General features: G+C 40.3%; 2 protein-coding genes across 3 annotated transcripts; one reads left to right on the top strand and one right to left on the bottom strand.

Annotated features, from left to right (window-relative positions):
* Nucleotides 1-32: 32 nt before the first annotated feature.
* On the top strand, nt 33-7751 carry LOC110059086 (uncharacterized). Of its 2 annotated transcripts, none has more exons than XM_089277065.1 (2): nt 33-373; nt 3482-7751. In XM_089277065.1, exons 1-2 carry the CDS (start codon nt 355-357, stop codon nt 6934-6936), a joined length of 3474 nt encoding a protein of 1157 aa, XP_089133191.1. In that variant the 5' UTR covers nt 33-354; the 3' UTR covers nt 6937-7751. The 2 variants fall into 2 exon arrangements, with proteins under 2 accessions (XP_089133191.1, XP_089133190.1); XM_089277064.1 differs by lacking the exon at nt 33-373 and adding an exon at nt 420-672.
* Nucleotides 7676-18818, bottom strand: LOC110059092 (glutamate receptor ionotropic, NMDA 1-like). Its single transcript, XM_089277066.1, has 7 exons — nt 17757-18818; nt 15064-15665; nt 13227-13876; nt 12203-12367; nt 11343-11545; nt 10705-10883; nt 7676-8986 (listed from the first exon to the last, which is right to left on the bottom strand). The coding sequence occupies exons 1-7, from the start codon at nt 18189-18191 to the stop codon at nt 8254-8256; spliced, it is 2967 nt and encodes a 988-aa protein (XP_089133192.1). The 5' UTR covers nt 18192-18818; the 3' UTR covers nt 7676-8253.
* Between the last annotated feature and the right edge of the window lie 1477 nt (nt 18819-20295).

Raw genomic sequence — 20295 nt, 5'->3', positions numbered from 1 at the left:
CTCAGGTGCTCAGCGGTAGTCTACATGGCATATATACGGATTATGGGTAACAAACAAGCATGGCGGATGTACAGACCAGATTGTTTTAGGGTTTACTGTGTTTTTCGTGGTCCATTTTCGTGTCAGGAAAGCATCCCAAATTGCAATTGATGCCCTAGCAAGTGTAGTGCTATTTAATCTGGTCAGTAAAAAAGGGACTGCACTGGGGAAAAGAGTTAAATTAATCTCGTCGGCATCCGTCCAACTAGGGATCTCGTCGGCTGGCCGGGGAACACGAGCGGAAAACCTCAATGTGGGAGGTCAGCCACGTGTAGCATTCTGCCTACCCAGAGGCAGCTAGCTGAAATCGCCGGTATGTCGATGGAAAATGACGGTAGGTATAAGGAAACCAGGAAAAAAGCGCGTTGCGTTACAGGCTTGAGTGACAGCGAGCGTTATGCGTTACGCTACAACTTACCATGAAACTGAAAGGCTTCCGGGGGAATTTGTTAATAATTTATCACGTGTAAGCAATTTCGCTTTCGAACTCGCCACATGTTCGCTTCGACGGGGGTTTGTGAAACTGCTAAGGAAGCAGTTCGGGAGGGTTTGCCATGGCTCTTCAAAGCCCTGAGAGTTTGCCGGTTGTGTTAGAATGTTTCTCTCGTCTGACGTTTGCTAAAAAGAGAAACTGTGAGTATATCCGTAACTTATACGGAAGTAAACTCGTTTTAGAGATTACTATAAACTGGCCCATTTCTAACGAGGGGATGACTTTCCAACCGTTCAAGGAGATGCAGCAAATAGTTGTGCATGTGTTTGATTGTTTTTCACTCTTTTCATTTGCTCATAAGTCCATTAAAAGTAAAACTGCAACATTATATGTTTGCCACCGCTTCTACGAACATGATGTTAAATTAGTATATAACGAAGTCTACAGTTTTCTATATTGGCCACACATGCGAAAAGCTACATGTGTTTCACATAGGTTTGCAGTCTCAGAAATGACTTCTACAGAGATGAAGAAAATCTGGACAAAGGGAAATTACTCCCAGGTGCCCTCTTAAAAATTTCAATTGGGAGCTACTGTATCTTTTCTCACAAATCAATCGTCGCAAAAGGGTTCTAAATTTTCTTTGGCACCGGGTTTAGAGTAATGTTTTGTCATTTGGGTCGATGACGTTTTTCCTCACAGGAAAATTTGTGTAGAATTGTTTTTGTCAACAAAATTTGAAATGAGATTTGGGAAGCCAAGCAAAATGTGTATCTGTTCCATTTGCCAACAATTATGCTTCTGTAGGAGGACTGGACCAAATGTTACAAGGAGACTCGAATTCTTTTGTTTCATGCTTTAATTGGTTGAAATATAATACGTTATTTTCTGCAGTCATTTTGGAGTGTGATATGGTCATGTCTCTCTCATCTGTCAGTCAACATCTGATATCAAAAACAATGGATTATTTTTCAACTACACTTGTTTTATTCCAAAAAGGAGAAGTCACACTTGAAGCACTTTCTCAGATCCGAGCTTCTGTAAAACAACGTAGTTAGGATTGTTGCTACTTTTCTCTTGAGTGGCATGTTATTCTAATATTTTGCTTCAAAGTTCACCGGTACCCAGTTATACTCCATGGTAGGGAGACTCTGTGAGAGCAAAGAGCTCTCTCCTCGAACATTAGACTGGCCCTGGCCAACACTGGAACATGAGTGATTAATTGAGATTCCACAACACTGATCATTGGGCCATTGCATCTCCCGTATTAATTTTGGTTTACATGTATTAAGAGTTGTGAACTTTTGGTTTTTTTTTTGATTGACGCAAGACCATCCTAAGAAATTTATAAAGTACTCATTATTCCTGATGGAAGACTTGCTCACAAGTCAAGCTGCAAAAGCAGAACTCAGAAAGTGCAAAATGTCTGCTATGCTCAAACCTTGGGTTCAAGGAGGTCAAAGTAGAGGAGCCCAAGCTCAACTTGTTACACTTGCAAGAAACTGCATCAAGTGATATCCTAAGGCTTATGGTGCAGATTTTTCTAGCTACCCTTTTTCAGCGGGAGATGTTAATTTATTGTTTAGTATTTAGGTTTTGTCGATTTTCACCAAGTAGAATGGTGGATGGAGGTTTTTTTTTAACTCTATGTGAACCAAACCGGCAGTGTTTAATTTGCTGTTGTGTGCAGGGTTTAGCACAACTAACAAGCCTTGTGTTATTTCAAGTGAACAGCAAGTGTTGCACTAGTCTAAAATCCCCACTGGTTAATGTTTGAAAAAATTATATTCCTCGATCGTCTGATTTACAAGTACCAAATCAGAACCTAGTGAATTGAATAAAGTAACCAAATTCTTTGAGCTGTTTACAACCACATTCTTTCACTTCTCTGACCAGATGTTGCCGAAGTTTGGCATTTGGGCTTCAAAAACTAAGGAATATTTGCCTTGTCCAATTTCTTTTACTTGGTTGTTCCTACAGTCTGCTTGTTTTTATTTACATTGTATTTTTATTTTTTTTAAATTTTTTTTCCTTATCTTTTTCCCCCACAATAATGAGAGAGGTTGGATGAAAACCAGGGTATGAAGCTGGTAAAAGGCAGACCTGGCTAACATACTGTAATTTATTTGTGCCTGCATGTTTACTTGTCTTGGTTGATTGATTGTAATTTAATTTGAAATTCATGCTTCCGATTGGCTAAATGGTACAGGAGGAAAATTCCTCCAGTATGTTTGGCACATTGCAGAAGATAAAACTGGACAGAGACCATGTCAACTTTAACAGACTTCAGAAAAGTCTAGCGTAATGGTTACACAGTACACTGTGTGGATGTTCAACTAAAAACTGAAAATAGCTGAAACAGGTACATTTCATTACACTAACAACCAGGCAAAAAGGAGACAAAACCTGATAATTGGTGAATGGTCCAATCATGGCATTGCTGTTTTTATTTTTATTTCTGCTAACACGTAACTCTCCACCCAAACAGCCCATTTATAGAGCCCTGACACTGAGTTGTTTTAAGAGTTTTACTGTAAAATGGGTTCCGCAAATGAGAAGAGATTGATCATTATGATAAGATTAGTAAGGATGCTATATGTAAATTAATCTAGGATATGGGTGGGAAAATGTTACCATCTTCCAAGTCTTGCCAAGGAATGTTGAATAATTATGTTTATTGATTAGATTACATGAAATTAAACCTAGTAGATTCTGTAATCTAATTAAACTAATTTAGTAAATGTTTGCAGACTTGATTTTCACCTTAGTTTTTTTGACAGAAACCCACAAAATTTGTGAAAATTAGGTCTTGAGAACATGGGTACATGCCATGTGGCATGAGCTGATGTAATTCACTGTCTATTAATGCATATCTCAGAGTGACAATAATTACTATTTTTGGCCCAAAAATGACAAGATTACCGCAAAAAAGAAAATCTGTTTTTTTGTTTGAACAGAATTGAATGGCTAAGTTCTAATATTTTCCTGTTTCCCCCTCATTTTTTTCAGGTGCCTCAACAATGGAAGATGATGTTAAAGAATACAACAACGCAGGAAGGTCTGCTGAAACAAGGGAGGAAGACCAAAAACCATGCTCTGTTAAAATGCAATCTAGCCAAGAGGAGACCCAGTCAAGGCCACACTCAAGTACCCAAGATGACAGAATTATAATGCATTCACTGTTGAATGAAACTCTTGAAACCCAAATTCTTAACACTGTGAGAGATATGCCACACCCTTGCACATTGAGCGATATTTTCCACAATGTCACCAATACCAATGAAAAAAGTGTAATTGAGTGTATCAACGAACTCGAGCGGGCAAGAAAGATCACCAGAATTCTTGACATGCCTCCAATGTGGGGAATTGCCAACGCAACTGGAGAACTTCAGGATAAAGTTGCTGGCGGGGAGACTGAGCAGACTCTGGTAGCAGACTATGAATCAGATAAAGATGAAGAGGAATCACAAGAAGAGTTCACTGATGGAAATAAGAGTTTGCTTCGCCAAGATAAAGACAAACGTCCAGATGAGAGAATAGATGAAGTTGATGGACATAGAAAGCAAGATCTAGCAGTACCAAACACAGAAAGCACCAAGTCATCAGAAGAACCCTTGACGCTAGCAAATCAGGCAATGTCACCCAGTGATCCTGGCGGTTGTGAACACACCTCTGGTCCATCAAGCTTGCCTAATTTGGCTGGTGAGGAGCCTGGCTCTATAGGCTCGCATAGACCCCCTGCATCTTCTGTTTGTCAGATAAAATCCCTTCCATCTACTACTCATGGCAGGCTGGTCCAACCTAGTCCATCTTCACATGCACCACCTCCAATCCCTGGGGGATCTGTACGATCATCAGGAGGCCCACCTCCACCTCCCTCAGCTCACCTGTTCAGCACCTTGATGTCCCAGTGCACTAGAAAACCTTCCCCTGTGGTCATGTCAGCGAGGCCTACCTTCTCACCTTCTTTCAGTTTAAACCAGCAGTCTCCAAGGATTGCATCACCTCGTCCACTGATGCAGTCATTTGGTCCTCGACCGACCCGACCTCAGATGTCAGCTCCAAGATTGACCTCAGCTTCCTTGATAGATCGTGAAACGTTAGATTGCGATCCAACCAAGATGATGCCACCATTGCTTGGTTCTGTTCGCCAAAATGATGTTCGACAAAACCAGATTTCTAAAGCGGGGAATCCTAAAGAAATACCTGCAGCACCTTCAAAGAAGGATGAAGCCGCATTTGTCTCCAGCCAGTCAAGCAGGGCAAACTTTGAAGGACACATGCAACTACAAACGAATCATTCTCGTCATAATACATATGGACCAACTCCAGCAGATACAACCCAATTGCCACAGGCAAGAGCTCCTTTCGTTGGTCAAGGTTCATCTGGCAATTCCTCCAAGCCGGGAAATTCCAGGCTTCCACCCCCTCCTTCCGCACATCTTTTCCAAAACCTGGTTAATCGAGGTCCCCAAGCAGTGCCCACTTCCAGCAAACGTCCTATGGCCGTTATACCTCAAAGAGCTTCAAGACTGAGTGATCTTGAAACAAAAGTACTGGACTTTATGAAGCGGGAAAGGAAATCGTGTGAAACACTACATCTGGCCCAACAGTTTGGTTTCCATAGAAAGAAGGACATCAATCCAACTCTCTACAAACTGCAGACATTAGGCTTGATTTACAAAATGCACGATCATCCTCCGACCTGGAAAGTGCGACAAGAAGTAAGCTCGCTGACTTTTCAAGGTTCAAAAGCAGCTGAATCTGGTTGTAGTGAATCTGCTCACAAGAGACATCACCCTGATGCCGATGAACAAGGACCAATACACCTAGGCGTGAAGAGGCATGCTGAACAGAGACAGTCTTCCACATCACCTCCTAGAGCAGGGTCGAGTTTCTTTGAACCACCACGGCCTGCTCCTGCGAGCTACATGTCCAGCCCACAGTTACCACCTGCAGCCCTAACTATTTCCCCCATATCCAGCAACAACCTTCCAGATGTACTCTCCAGTGTTGCTTATGCCGCCATCAACAAGAATCCCGTCAGTGCTCTCAACGAGTATGTGCAGAAAAACAAGATGGAGCTGACATTTCAGACCGTCAGCCAAGGCCGTGCCTTCGCGATTGCCGCTAAGATCAATGGAAAGCTATTCCCTGCAGCAGAAGCACGAAACATGAAAGATGCCAGACGCGAGGCAGCGGATGTCGCACTGAGGACATTGCTTGGCGGGAGTGCAAATTTGGGTGCTGAGGAGGGGTCGCCCTTGAACATTACTGACCCCCCTGCAAGCGTTTTGAGCAAAGTCCGCACACACTTCGATCTCATAGCTGCACTTTCACATCACACATTTCTGCAAATCGCGGCGTCAATTTCCGATAAGTTCGCTGGGAGGAAGGTCGTGGCGTGTATCATCATGAAAACAGGCGCTGACCACTCTGGTCGAGTGGTTGCCGTGGGGACTGGTAACCGATGCGTGACAGGTGAGCGTTTGAGCATGGAAGGAAAGGCAGTAAATGACTCTCACGCCGAAATAGTGGCTCGGAGATCTCTTTTGAGATTCTTCTACGGACAACTAAGCAGTTATTACGATGGGAAAGAATCCATTTTCGCACTGAGCAAAGGCTCTCGGAGGCTCGTTGTCCGTGAGGATGTGTCATTTCATCTGTACATCAGTACAGCTCCTTGCGGAGATGGTGCTTTGTTTACGCCCCGTGAGGAACCCAACACGGACATGTCAGAGCACTCAACAGAGCACAATCCTACATTCACTACCAAGCAACAGGGCATCTTACGAACAAAGATTGAAGATGGTGAGGGCACTATTCCAATTGACCCCTCCGACAGAATTCAAACATGGGACGGGCTCTTACGTGGAAACAGATTGCGCACCATGTCGTGCAGTGATAAAATATGCCGCTGGAATGCCCTTGGACTTCAAGGCGCTCTCCTGAGTCACTTTATTGATCCCGTTTACTTGGCATCGCTCACTCTGGGCTACTTGTATGATCACGGTCATCTTGCACGTGCAGTTTGCTGTCGCCTTCAACACAACAATAACCTCGACACCCAGCTGCCAGCCCCATATCACGTGAACCACCCGTGGCTTGGTCGTGTTACGGCATACGAGCCTCCACGCGAGACAGAAAAGACCAACAACCTCAGCGTCAATTGGTCCATTGGAGACACGTGCACTGAAGTGACTGATGGGCGTACGGGAGCGTGTATGACACGAACACAGAACAGTCCCACGCCCTCGCGTATCTGCAAGGCCGCGCTTTATGCGTCGTTCAAGGAGATTGGTGCCAAAGCTAGCCGTCCAGAACTCGTGGATGTTGAAACTTATCGCGACGCTAAGAAGATGGCCACCGATTTCCAAGAAGCCAAACAGAAACTGTACGATCATTTTAGATCCTCGAGGTACGGTCCGTGGGTTAGTAAACCGATGGAACAGGAAATGTTCTAACTGATTAAAAAAATGTCCTCTCACAAAACATTTTCTCGATGAGAAGTACAGAACGCCAATAATGTCGGCAACCAATTTGTTTTTAAGGGATAAAAACCTTACCCGAGCACACAGATAATCGAGTTCGTCAGAGAACTGACTGGGATTTAATTTATCGTGAAAACACTACTCTATAAACAATACTACGTTTGCTCAAGTTAATAAGCTGTAAAACCAGCTGTACAGTGTATATTTCCGTTTATCATAACCAAGAGCAGTACAGCACAAGTTTCAGAGACTTGAAAGACGTTTTAAAGTTGCAATAAGAATTTTTTTTGCACGTGTTAAAAAGGTACTTTCTTTCGTTCGCGTTTAGCTCCAAAATACGCGGAACTTGGTCAGTTCACGTTTTTGTTTTGTACTTCCTGGAGGACGTGAATATCAATATATTCGATTTGTAACTGAACGCCGTCTTTGACATCTTTAAATGTTTTCCCGAGGATAGAACAAAAGCGCGTAAGCTCCCCATTTAAAACATGGTTAGTTTCGCGCACGCATGGTGTCAACTAAAGGATGGTTTTCGCATACGCAGTCGCAGTAAGGTGCTGCTAGATAGCGCTTTTTGTTAGAGGGAAATTTTCGTAACAAAAGGCTCTATCACCATGTTATGTCGGCTTGTGCTCATGCGCTGGTGATAATCAGCCTAAACTGGCGTTTTGCTGTTGAGATTTGTTGTTTGTGGCTTCGTGGGATGCCTGCAGATATTAAAAAAAAGTTTATTTTATATGTAAAGGTTGAAAGAAGAATTACATGAAAATACAAGACTATATAAATAAGATTCCAGGGCTACTCTATACTAATTTTAGACTGATATTCACATTAAATAGAAAGGTTTTAGTAAAAAAAAGTCACTATTTACGAATTTTAAAGAGGATAAGTGCTTTTCACTCGTCGCGAATGGAAGAACGTTAATATTTTCCGGAATTTTCCAGTAAAGTGGACAACTTGACGAGCTATATCCAAATTTTCGAAGATTTCTACCGGGAATATCCGTTAATTTTCCTCCCGAAATTTTCGGAGGTTGGGTTGAATGGTTCGCATATCGGGAATTCAACAATTTAGTTATTTTCTGGAAATTGTCCAAGGAAATTTTCGTGCGATTTGCCCTATTTCGAAAGTTACGAAATTTTGTATCAAGAGGATTCCAAATTGGAGAGTGATATCGATTGTAACTGATGCCAAAACCCAAATGCATAAAATATTATTCCTATAAAACAATGCACAGTTAGTATTATTATTTGGCATATTATTTTCTAGAAAACATGGCATTTCAAAAGTTTAAAGTTTTGTCACCATCCCGTTTAGTTCAGAGTTCTTAGTTCTGCCATTCGTGTGTTCATGTTTCTTTTTAACTGCGACTCCATTCATTGTAACATCGCCGTTTCCATGTAACCTATGATGAATTGTCCCGTTGCGGTTTATATCTGCCAGAGTCATTGTTTGTTCCTGGGGAAAGGAATATCGGTTGTTATGGAAACCAAGCTCTTCTAAGTCTGTGGATGCCACGTGACTGGCAGCGACGTTCCATTTTGCATTTTGATGACGTCTCAGTAGAAATGAATACTGCGTGTTGAGTTGGTCTTCTTCTCCTTTTTTGACATTGAAAACGAACCTTTTGGTGAACTTTCCAAGCGTTCCGAGCTTATCGCCGAATTTTATCATAACGATTATAACGCAAACCTCCACGAAAACAGCAAACACGCAGAACGCTATTACGATGACTACTGCCATGAACAAACCACTGAAATTTATGATCCCGAGCCGGTTAAATGGCTTCAAATCGCAGCTCTTTTTATTGAACCATCGACTCTCTATGGCATGAATCGAGCCGTTCTCTTGATGCTTTAACACCGCTTGATTGACGTCTTGTAACCATGGCGACCCTTTTTGTAGCGCGAGTCCCAGTCCAAAGTTAAAGAAGTTTGGCCCGGCAAGACTATATGAGCAGTTTTCGTCGTTGTTAGCCACTTGGCTGAGTGAGAGATAATCTCCGACTAGGCCATTAATTTCCCTGCAAAAGACGGTAATAGTTACAAATAAATGTCTAGCAAATTACTTTACAGAATAGCCCATTTCCCCCTATTAGGAATCGTGATAGTTGTACCATGATTCCCTGCGTGCGCGACTCATAGAGGGGATGAGTTATGAGTAAACAATAAGCAATGTTTTGGGCCGAACGTATAACTGTACAAGGCGTTTTCTTCTAAGAGCACATGGGGCCCAGGCAAACCGTTTGTGTGCTGCGCACATTTAGAAATATTTTGTTAGCAAATGTATGGGATTTACAGAACACTTCGCAGAATTGCATAAAATCACGAAAATATGAACAAATAGTTGCTCAATAAAAGTAAAGGTATCTTTTTTATGGGGTACTGTCGTTCTCTTGGCTCAAAATTGCCAATTTCAGCAGGCTTGACGGATTCAGTTTACGTTCGCTGTTTACTATTCATATGATAATAATAGGGTGGAAAGTTCAACGGCTCGAAACTGCAACAGCTCCAGCGCCGAGGTGGTTTTCCACCGTAAAAATCCCATCGCTCGGCTTCCAAACTAATTAAAACAGCAGAAAAGAGGAAAGTTCCGCGAATCTTCTTGTATCATTCAATCGGAAATTCATCCAAACGGCCAATTACTAGCCTTCGAACAAAACCCAGGACCGAAAATTTCCAAGCCGTCAGAATGCGTAGTTACAAAGAGTTGTGCCGGAGGGAAATCGCTGTTCCCTGGCATCTGTCTGATTGGATGCAGTTAAACAATGGCCGTTAAAATATAAGAGAACCATAAACAAACTCAGATAGGTCGCCGGATGCGAGATTCGAACCCGGGCGCCACTGGTTAGAATTAAAGCGAGTGCTCTCAATGAAAACGAGCGCTACCCCTGTGCCATCTAAATAAAACCCAATAATACGTACTGAGAAACCTAGAACAATGTAAGTGGTACCGAGAGAAACAAAAAAACTTCCTTATTGACAATCCTCACAAGGGTCTTATAGCATAGTACAGTGGAACCCCGTTAATACGGACACCAAAGGGACATGATTAATTAAGTGTCCGCATTATCCGGGTGTCCGTATTAAGCGGGCTAATTTAAGAGAAAATATATGAGCTTTTTAGTTGTCGGGACAAAGAAAACTGTCCGTTATAAGCGAGTGTCCGTATTAAGCGGGTGTCCGTAGAGCGGGGTTTCACTGTACTTGAATCCAGTCCAGCGCAGACGGCATCTTAGAGAAACACTTGACACAGTCTCGTTCCCAGGGTCTCTCGTCTTCCCGCCGTGAAACGGAAACAAGAAAAAATTCTCTCAGCTACGGTTCATGTTCTCTAGGGTTAGCAGAAGTTGGTGATTTAATATCGATGAAATCTTTAACAGTGGACATCCTAGATTTCTTAGAAATGTACCAGGATTAGGGAAAAAAAAAGCTTGGAGACTCATAGCATTTTGTTATCCCTGCCTCTGGGCCGGGTTGTTGAAAGCCTGATTAAGCTAACCCAGGATAAGTGAGAAATTTCATTTCAGTTTTTCAACTTTTAGGTGAGGTTTTCTGTTGATGTTGTTTGTCGTTCAGTTTTGAGCTTGAGTAATCTCAAACTTCTCAAAACATAGGAGGTGAAAAATATTTTTAAACAGGAACATTTAAAACTTCGGTCAACGTTTAATCCTGGGTTAGAGTTAACTGGCTTACAAACACCCGGCCCAGTTGCTAAAACTCCCTGATATGTATTCCTGACCTGTTTTTGAGCTTCTCAAGGCCATCTGCAAAATTCTTTATGAAGTTGACCTTCAGGTTTACATGGTAGATCTCTCGAAATATTTTCTCGCTGTGAAATTTGAAGTAGCTTGCCTCTTGAGAATCCTTCTGAATTCCAAGCCTAAAACCCTTAGGTGGAGCAAGCGACGGGTGTCGGATCTTCGGAAAAGAAAGAACAGAAAGCGATAAATTATCTTGGGGATAGATACGTTAAAAATATCTCGCCTTGCTCTTTTTTTGGGGGGGGGTTGGGAAGGGGGGGGGGCGGTGGGGGCGGTGGCCTCATGGTTAACGGCGCTCGATTCCGGATCGAGCAGTCTAGGTTCGAGTCCTGCCGGGGGATATTGTGTTATGTTCTTAGGCAAGACACTTTACTCTCACAGTGCCTCTCTCCACCCAGGTGTATAAATGGGTACCGGCGAACTTAATGCTGGGGGTAACCCTGCGATGGACTAGCATCCCATCTAGAGGGTAGTAGAAATACTCCTAGTCGCTTCATGCCACACACATAGTGATAAGCTCCGGCCTGATGGGTCACTTGGTGTTAAAGACCATCTGAAATTTTCCAAACGGTAAGCTAACTTCAAAGAACAGCTTTACTCCCAACGATCAAATTACCTTCGCGTCCCTAATTCCACTGATGGGAAGCTCAAATTTTTCTTGAACTAAGAAAGCCATTAAGTTGGCACAATACGTATTGACAACAATCAAGGCGAAAAAAGCGAAAAAAGCGGAGACACATCTTGCACTGCCGCTATGAGGGGTCTTCTCAGCTCCGATGTCCTTTCCAAATGCCACGCCCCATACATAGGTCATGGAATCTAATGAGCGACAGAAAAAACGCATTGTTATTGAACTTAGAGCTTGTTTAATTTATCACGGAAACAAATGTCTTAGTTATCCTCATAACAGGGATCTGTAAATGTTCAGTTATTGCATTGGAATAATACCAAAACATTTAGGAGCCAAGTGAGCAGGTGGCGAAATTATTGCTTTTACTTCACTTTCAGAATTTTTTAAAGTTTTTCAAAGGAACTGGAGTTGATTTTCCTAAGTGAGATAAGAAACGTTGCAAACTGACATACCAGCATCTGTAGAGCTAAAGGAACCTCAAGAAAACAGTTAAGGGTAGAAGAAAACATCATCAGACTTTTAGTTTCTTTGTTTCTTAAAATTGTGTTTTTGTTACGCCAGGGACAAACCAAGCGACATTTATTTTGCGAAACGTATCCCTCGAATCCAGTTTTATAGGATTTTAGGGCATAGCTTTAATAATAACTCTTTTAACGTTGAAAGTTTCAATGACTTAATTCTCGATCTTAATCAAGTTTGTAAAGTTACGCATTCATGTTCAAGCCAAACTAGCTCCCATTCTCTATCATGTAATGAGTGTGATATCCAACATAACGTAAAGACCCTGGAAAAGAAGTAATGCAATGAGAAAGAAAAAAAAAAACGAAATGAGATGCGATTCATACCCAATAGCGTGAAGCCATCATCTTCGCTGTCCATTTTCATTCTGTGCCCCATGGGACTTTTCCTGTCAATCCACCAGATCACGACTAAAATAAAATTAATGAATCCAAGGATGGAGAACCACAGTTGATACTGAAACGGCTCCAGCCATGAGTTCCACTGAATATCTGCACAACAAAATTAATCTGCTTTAGCTACTGACGTGTTCGGTTCTTTTCAGAACTACCCTCACCCCGGACGATCACACTATACGAACTACGGACAACTTCTTTTTTTGTACTTAACCAGCTGAGCTCTAGCAGTGTTCATGATCATAAAGCGTTAATTTTTCCCCCGTCTATTTTTTAATAAGTGTTGCGTAACATCTCTCGTTGTTTGTGGTAATGTTGAATCAGTTGCTTTTCCCTGGAATAGGTTTTCAAATGACAGATGTCAGGTGAGGTGTCAGATGAAGGGCTCTAATGCAAACGATTGCGTTCGCAGAGTAGTCAGAGACGACAAATTGCGATTCCCCAATACCAAAGATGGAAAGTGATTTACTTAAATGTTTGGGCCCATATTGAGTTTACATTCTTGGAATGGTTTCCGAACGTCACTCTGTGTGTTTATAATCTACTGCAGGTCGGGTTTTTAGGTGCTTTACAAGAGCCGAGGGGAAGAAAAGTGAGGGAGTTAATCCTCTTTATAGGCCTTATTCCTGATGTATTCACTCATCAATTCTTATTTAAACTCACTTCTGTGGTGTGGGAAATCCCAAAAGGGTCTAGAAACAGTCAATCTTGTGACGCGACCCTCAGTCTTAATAAATAAGTTCAATGTTTTTCCTCCTTTTTGTCTCCGTATTTTCCCTATGTCGATAATTTGGAGTATTTTAGTAAGAAAGGAGTATTTTTTCAAACTAGGCTCCAAGGTTAAACCGCACCTTAACAACAAACAGTAATCAAAATTCTCCACATTTTTTTTTAAGAAAGATGTGAGCTCTAAGAGTCAGACGAGATAGGTTTGGAGATAGGCAATCGTTCTAACCTTCATTAGCTTCTAGATCCTTTAAAACCAATATGTTTAAAGCCAGGTGAATAAACGGATGTGCAAAGTCAAGATACTCTTGTCTAATAGCATTCATCGATATGTCGATGGCAAGATCCGCCTGTCCAGATAACACTTCTTGAACAATTCCATTCCACGCTTGTTTCTCCTTGTCAAAGTCGCCGTAATTCCCATCTGGCGTGAAGTAGATTTCGCTATGAAATCCCAGTTCGTTCTGCATCATGACAAGCAAATCAATGGAGACGCCAAAACAGCAAAGCGTAGTCTTGTTGATCCGACTTGAGTTGTGAAACTTGTAGCAAAGTTGGCTCCTTCCAGTACAATAATGCATTCCACGACCGTCCAACCGAGGGGCCTCAGTCTGGACCCAAGGGTAGTACTCATTTATGGGCACTCGCAAAGTGTGGGTCACCGGTACAGTTGGTGCTGTGATGGCACTTCCATTAGGGCCCATGAAGGTGTCCAGAGCAAGACCTGTCGGTGTGCTTAGTCCGATGAGGGTCCAGTGTTTGGCCCCATTCACATCGAGTCGAAGGTTCCATATTTCAAAGGTTGTCTCTGATTTCTCATACAGAGCAGGTTTCACAAACATAGAGCTTCTTCCTTCGATGAATGTCTCTCGTAGGTGTCTTTCATGCAAGAATAATAATAGCACAAAGTCATTAGCAAGGTTTGCAACATTTATCTAGAATACTGTCGGTTGTGGTTCAGTAATTTTACGTTTTGTGAGATTAGCGATGCATAGCAATTCACTTTAATTTGAGAATATTAGGTATGGAAAGATATTTGGTGGTTGAAGGTTTGGATGGGGTTCATAATTAAGTGAGAGCTGATATATGATTATCCAAATTTTTACCTGCTGTGGAAGCCATGTTTTTTAACATGAGGTTTGAGATTCGCAGAATTTAGCGATAGCTGAGAACTGAGAAATTAAGCATCTACCATTTATTATATAATAAGTCAGATTATTCTCGCATTTTGATTGGTTTTTTTTACTTGATCTACTGGAGGACAGATGTATAGAAGACGTCATTGACTTTTTGTTTTTGTTTTTTTATAATGTAAAACAGATAGAATTGACGTTGCCGTGCGTCTGTTCTGTAATAGATCACAGAAGACGTCAAAATGTGGTAAGAACATCAGTGACACACTCGGCTATCGCGCCTCGTGTGCTACTTTTACTATCACTGAAAAGTCGCACGGCAACATGGAATCTATTTGTTAAACTGACACCCACATCATTGCAGATCCTCTAGGTTGTTTAGCGACGTAGAGGCCTCGCAAGTCTTCGAAGAGCTATATGGAAGATTAATGGTGTAAACTTTACTTTTTAAGCATTCGATCGAAATCATTGAATGATTTCGATCGAATGCTTGACAGCAACTCGCAAAGACTGAGCTCAGCACTTCTGAGGAATTATATCATTTTTACACCGAAAATGTTGCGAAAGCTGACCGTAAAAATAACGGTGAAGATCCGCAGTCTCTCTTGGCTTCAACATTCATTCGACCTCAAAACTTAAAGGGCTCTTAATAAATATAAATTAAGCACACAAAAGTTTGTTCCCGCATTAGATCACAACTGATTTTTAGCACTGATCTAACCCGTCTCTGGTGGGTGATAGCTGATGGCCAGTGATAGAAGTTGTCGACAACGTTTTCCTTCGTCTGTGGAGCCCTATGTTGCAGGTGAATTGCAATCGAACGATCACACAGTTCAACTGCTAGCTTCGAATCACACACGTGCCAAAAATCGGCTGAGCGATTCATGCTAAAGATAGATGTTAAATGGATAAAATTAGTCGTTCAAGGCTTACATCTTGACTAGATCCTGTATTTCCCTTGAGCTTGTATTTGCCTCAAAACATGCATCTTCTTCTCCGATCTGATATGGAGTTTTTCTTTGCGCCCTCTCAAATGCAGTTTGAAACAGAAGAAAGGCGTCGTAAATGGCATCCGAATACAAGGTATCATCGAGGTTCACTTCTCTCTTTCTTGCGTTTATTTTAATCAAGCCAGCGGGAAGAACATCAAGATGTGATATTCCGTATTCTGTTATGTGAGTTAAAATCCATATTGTGCCAGTCGCATTGAACTTTTTCATTGCTCGAAACAAAGGCTCATTGTCTTTATCCCTGCTGTGTACGACGACAACATCGCTTTGCTGTGAAATAATAGACTTTATCTCGGTTTCTATTGAGAGCGAGCTATTTCCAGCAAGCCAGAATATCTCTTTAATCAACCATTTCTCGTCTTTTGCCATTCGTGCCATCGAGTCAGCAAGCGCTTCTCCGTCGGAGTCAGCGGATAATACCAAGCAGAGACGGCTCCTCTCTATCTTTTTCATGAATTCCCAAATGACTTGTGCGTAATAATTTATCGAGGGTACGGCGACTCTTGTAAAATCAGCAGGGCTCTCCTGGAAAATGATGGAGGAGAAATTTAAATTAAAAAAAATAATTATAACAAGCTAGATATCAGATTTTCAATGCGTGAGGTTCTTACCTGCTCACACAAAAATTCATGAAAGTCTTTAAGTTCATCTTGTCATACGAGTTGACAAGGCCCCATCTTTTAAATTAAGCTGAAATATTCCAAGTGTCCATAATGAGATACAGTTCACCAGTTGCACGAGTTGTTTCAGTATTGTACGAGTTGACATCGCCCCTACCTTAAACTTGGGCTGATATATTTTGAGTGTCTTTAATGAGGTGCAAAGTACTATGCAATACCTTATCTTATCTCACTGAAAAGTACCACATCCACCACTTGAACCAATCGTGGAAACGGTGAGCCTAATTTTACGTCTCGTCCGAGTTTTACCACTTGAACGACTTGAATCATGGCCTTCACGACCTGATCAAGTGGTCATGACTGGTGGGTATTGGACAACCCACTGTCCAATAAGGCTTTCCTGACAGTCGCTTGCGCACTGAAGTGGTAGCGAAGTCGAGTTATTCGAGAGTTAGAAGGTGAAACGAATTCCTCATTCAGTGATTCGTTTTTCATCATCAATATTTGTCATTTGTTCTTTCAATTTCTGAGGCAAGTACGCAACACCTGACCGAAGAAATCATCCAAATGAGGCGATATTTGCACGAACGTCTCCATATTAAGTGTTTATGACTACGGACATTTTATACAGAAGCTAATTATAACAGAGCATTTCACGAAGGAGTTCGTTTAAACAGGCACTGACGAAAAAGAAGACATTGCGAATCGCAAAAGTTGACAAGCCATATGAGTTTTGAAATGATAAAAACGTTGCCAGAATAACGAGGAAACTTAACTCAGCTCAATTCAGTATATTTAGTCAGACACTAATTATTTAAGTATTTGCCACACGTTAATCTCTTGAAATTTTGTGAGACTTCTATCAGAGCTAAATTTTAATTTTACCCCTATTTTTATTGTTTGTTTCGCATTATATTTATTCGTTCAAAACACACTTTTTTCAGCATAAGCTCAAACCTTCACATTTTATCGGACACTTGATAGCGGACAGTGATGTTTTGTCGATATTTAGGCATTGTTTGCTGTTTTCGCTTGTTTTGATATTGACGAGAAAGCAGTGTTTATCCCGATAATCAATTGAATGGTTTGTTTTTAAGCATGAATGGTCGCGTGATGAACAGTGGAGCGGCACAACGACATCCTGACATGATATTTCCGGAAATCAAAATGGCTTAAGAACAACTATTCAGTTTACCCTAGTTTAAAGGAGCTTCACATTTAAATTCATTTGTATAATCCAACGTGGGCAAAAAATGATTAGGTTTTTATACATGGCTTATCAATGGCTAGCAATTAATGGAACAGTGCGTATCAAGGTAGGACATAACAGTGCATAATTAGCGCCATATTGTAATTGATTCAGTTGATTTTGTTCATGAAAAACATTATATTTTCTTTGTCATATAATTCTTACAGGTTTAGAGTTTAGATCATAGACCTCCCTAAAATAATGAAATAAATAGGTTATTTCAAAAAAACCCGGCTGGATTTCTGAAATGAGACATGTTATAATTTTACAGTTGATTATTTTATGGACATTCTAAGCTTGCGGTAACCAGTTTGCGGTCGAGGTCGATCTTACTGTTAACCTTTCTGGTACAAAAAAAATGGCCAAACGAAAATGAGAGGTGACAAAAATGGTTTCTGGTGCAAGAACGTTCCTTTTTCGCGAAGCAGAATTGTTGTATTAAAAGCGTAACCATCGAAATTAAAAAAATATGTTTATATTGAATATGGACATGTTTCTGCTTTGCACAGTGTTTTACGCACGTCAGTAATCCAGAAACCTTGAAATCAACCACATTAAAAACATGTGCTACTCACACCCCGAAAAAACACCTGCGAAGGAATAGTAACTGAATTAGACTGTCCAGCAGATCTAAAAAATATATCTAATACAAAAAAAGTGTATTTTACTCAAGGTCGCTGGCTCGATAGTGTTGTTCTTCTTGATATTAAGCATATTTTTAATTCATTTATTTTCACCTTAACGTACCTGTGTTCTGAGTTGTTCGCTTCTCTGGAAGACACCAATAGTTGGAATCCCCGATCGTTCCAAAAGAGACGAGAGAAATGTAGAATCACTGTTGATATCCACAAAAATTGCACCTTGAATTTTCGATGAGATATTCCAGACAACGGAAAGCGAGTCATTTAAACCAATCTGACTACGTCCTGAGTTGGTCATATCTTGCCACCATGGATTATCGTAAAACGTTAAATTTTCGTTCAGCAAATTATTTTCCCGTTGGTTGACAAGAAAGTTTTCTTTTGAGTTTTGTACAATGCTGTGTAGGAAGCGATCAGAAGCGTTGAAAAAAATTGCAATGTTTATACTAATTTCCCCATCTGCACGATCTGTTACAGCAATACTAATTTTTCGCTGAATTCCCAGCAAGAAGAAAACAAGAATACTGCCACAAAAAGCCATTGCAAAACCGCGTCCAAAAAAAACCCAGTGAATTGCCTCAAAGGTATTTCGTGTCTCGTCAATAACTGTGAATTAAAACTCTTCTCCCCGGTAAAGTCACAGACTTCATCTCATTTCCGATGCAATATATATAATTACGTTTTCACGAAAAAACATTATGACATGAATTTTAATGTAAATAAAGGAAAACCTGCCCGTTGCCTGGCTGGTAAAGATAGAAGGTTTGAAACAATGACTTCAATGGGAACGCAAACAATACAAACTTTTATTGAAATGGTAGGAAAAGCGTTTTTTAATACCTCTGGAATTCGCATTAGAATTACAAAAAAGAAGAAGAGCCTCTTGCTGTCTTACTGACATACAAATGTATGCAAAATATGCACGATGTACATGTCATAAAATTCTTTGACATAATGACACTTGATTAAAATAAGAATCGCAAAAATACAGTTTTGCGGCACCAGTTCACGACTGTCAGATTCATTTTCCTGGGTGACAGAAGAAAAAATAAAAAACAGACAAAAAAAATTGAGAAAAAAAAAAAGGGATATATACCGCGAGCATATGCCCTTGGCATTAAACCTCACTGAATAATTTCATTGCGTTTCTCGCAAAGTACTCTCGTTGCCATGCAGATTGATTCCCACGCCAAATTCGATCGGGAAGAAAGTTTTCGTTACCTGATGAAAGCATCATAATATAGGTTCCTACGGCTTCAAAATTTAACAATTTCAAGTTATAGTTTCGTACATAATGCATTATCAAAGCTTTTTGTTTACAGACAAGCAGATCGTTTTTATGGTGCATTCAAATTCAAATTTGACTAGCTGTAACTTCCATTGAAAATAACAAACTCAGTTGCCATAGAGCGTGTTAATGTTTGTGACATCAACAAGCACTTGGACAAATTAAAAACAGTAGCCTCACAGTAGCATTTGAGACATTTGGAATATTCGATCTTCATTCGGTTTCGAGGACTGAAAAATTCTTCGTTAGCATATTAACATGTGTGTTAAAGAAATAAATATGTGTGTGCAAAATAATTGTTTTGAATAATACATGTTGTTTCATTTTTTCTGCAAAGATCGTTACATGCAACGTTTTTGCATTCACTTCGCTATAGCTAAAGAATTCTATATCTCCGAAGGAACATTGTCAATACTTAAGGACGCCTGAGCCTTTCGGCACAATATTATATCGTTTCACCTCTCGCAAACATTTATGTGATTCTGGGTTAACATAGAATTATCACATAATTACATGTCACAACGTCACATACTATTAAATTCGTTCCAAACATGTGGAAAGTTGTCGCAAGCACGTGATTTTCTACGCGCTTGAAATTGTAAAATCTCCTTTATATGCTTTCTTTGCAAATAAAATTATTTTCTTGTTGTAAATCGTATTAATTTAGGAATCATGAAAAGGACATTTGCAGCTTTAAAATACCTTCATGTGTTTAGACAATTTAATCGGTTTTCATGCGCAAGAAAAACTATTTTCTCTGAATTTGATTTCCTTGATGAAATCAAAATAAGAAATGGTAGCTGATATTTACGTCTGCTTTCTTGGAGATATATGAATTAACAGTTTTAAGGCCTTATGTCAGTCTGAAATTGACGTTTTTGTATAAATTATACCAGAAAAAGAGACGAATTAACGTCTTTTAAGAAGGTCTATTATTTTGAAGTCAATTTTCTCAACAAAAACTATTATCAGAAAATTCAAAATACATTTGCAGCTATCTAGCTGTGACTAAACGATCGCGAGTTAATTAACGGCTTTCAAGGAAGCCTGTTTATTTGAGATTGATTCTGTTTTCGTAAATTACAGTGAAAAGGACTCAAACTATAGTTGCCACTCGCGAGCTTCTTATGGTTGGACGAATTAGCAGTCTTTAACAATCCAAGGCCTTTTACTCTGTGATTTTGTTCGGCTGATTGCATGAAATGAACTTGTTTTATTAATGACGTTATTATGTTATTACTTGTCTCCACCCCATATCTTAATTAATCTGCAAAAACGTTAACTTTCTAATGAGTCTCTCTAATTGTTTACAGCTTTTATGTTTGAAAGACCAAAGTAAATAAACGAACTTTGCTAG

Source organism: Orbicella faveolata, unplaced genomic scaffold (genome assembly GCF_042242905.1).
Source record: "Orbicella faveolata isolate gen_17 unplaced genomic scaffold, um_ofav_v1 contig_46, whole genome shotgun sequence".
Taxonomy (NCBI): domain Eukaryota; kingdom Metazoa; phylum Cnidaria; class Anthozoa; order Scleractinia; family Merulinidae; genus Orbicella; species Orbicella faveolata.
This window is presented reverse-complemented; position numbering and strand designations above follow the sequence as displayed.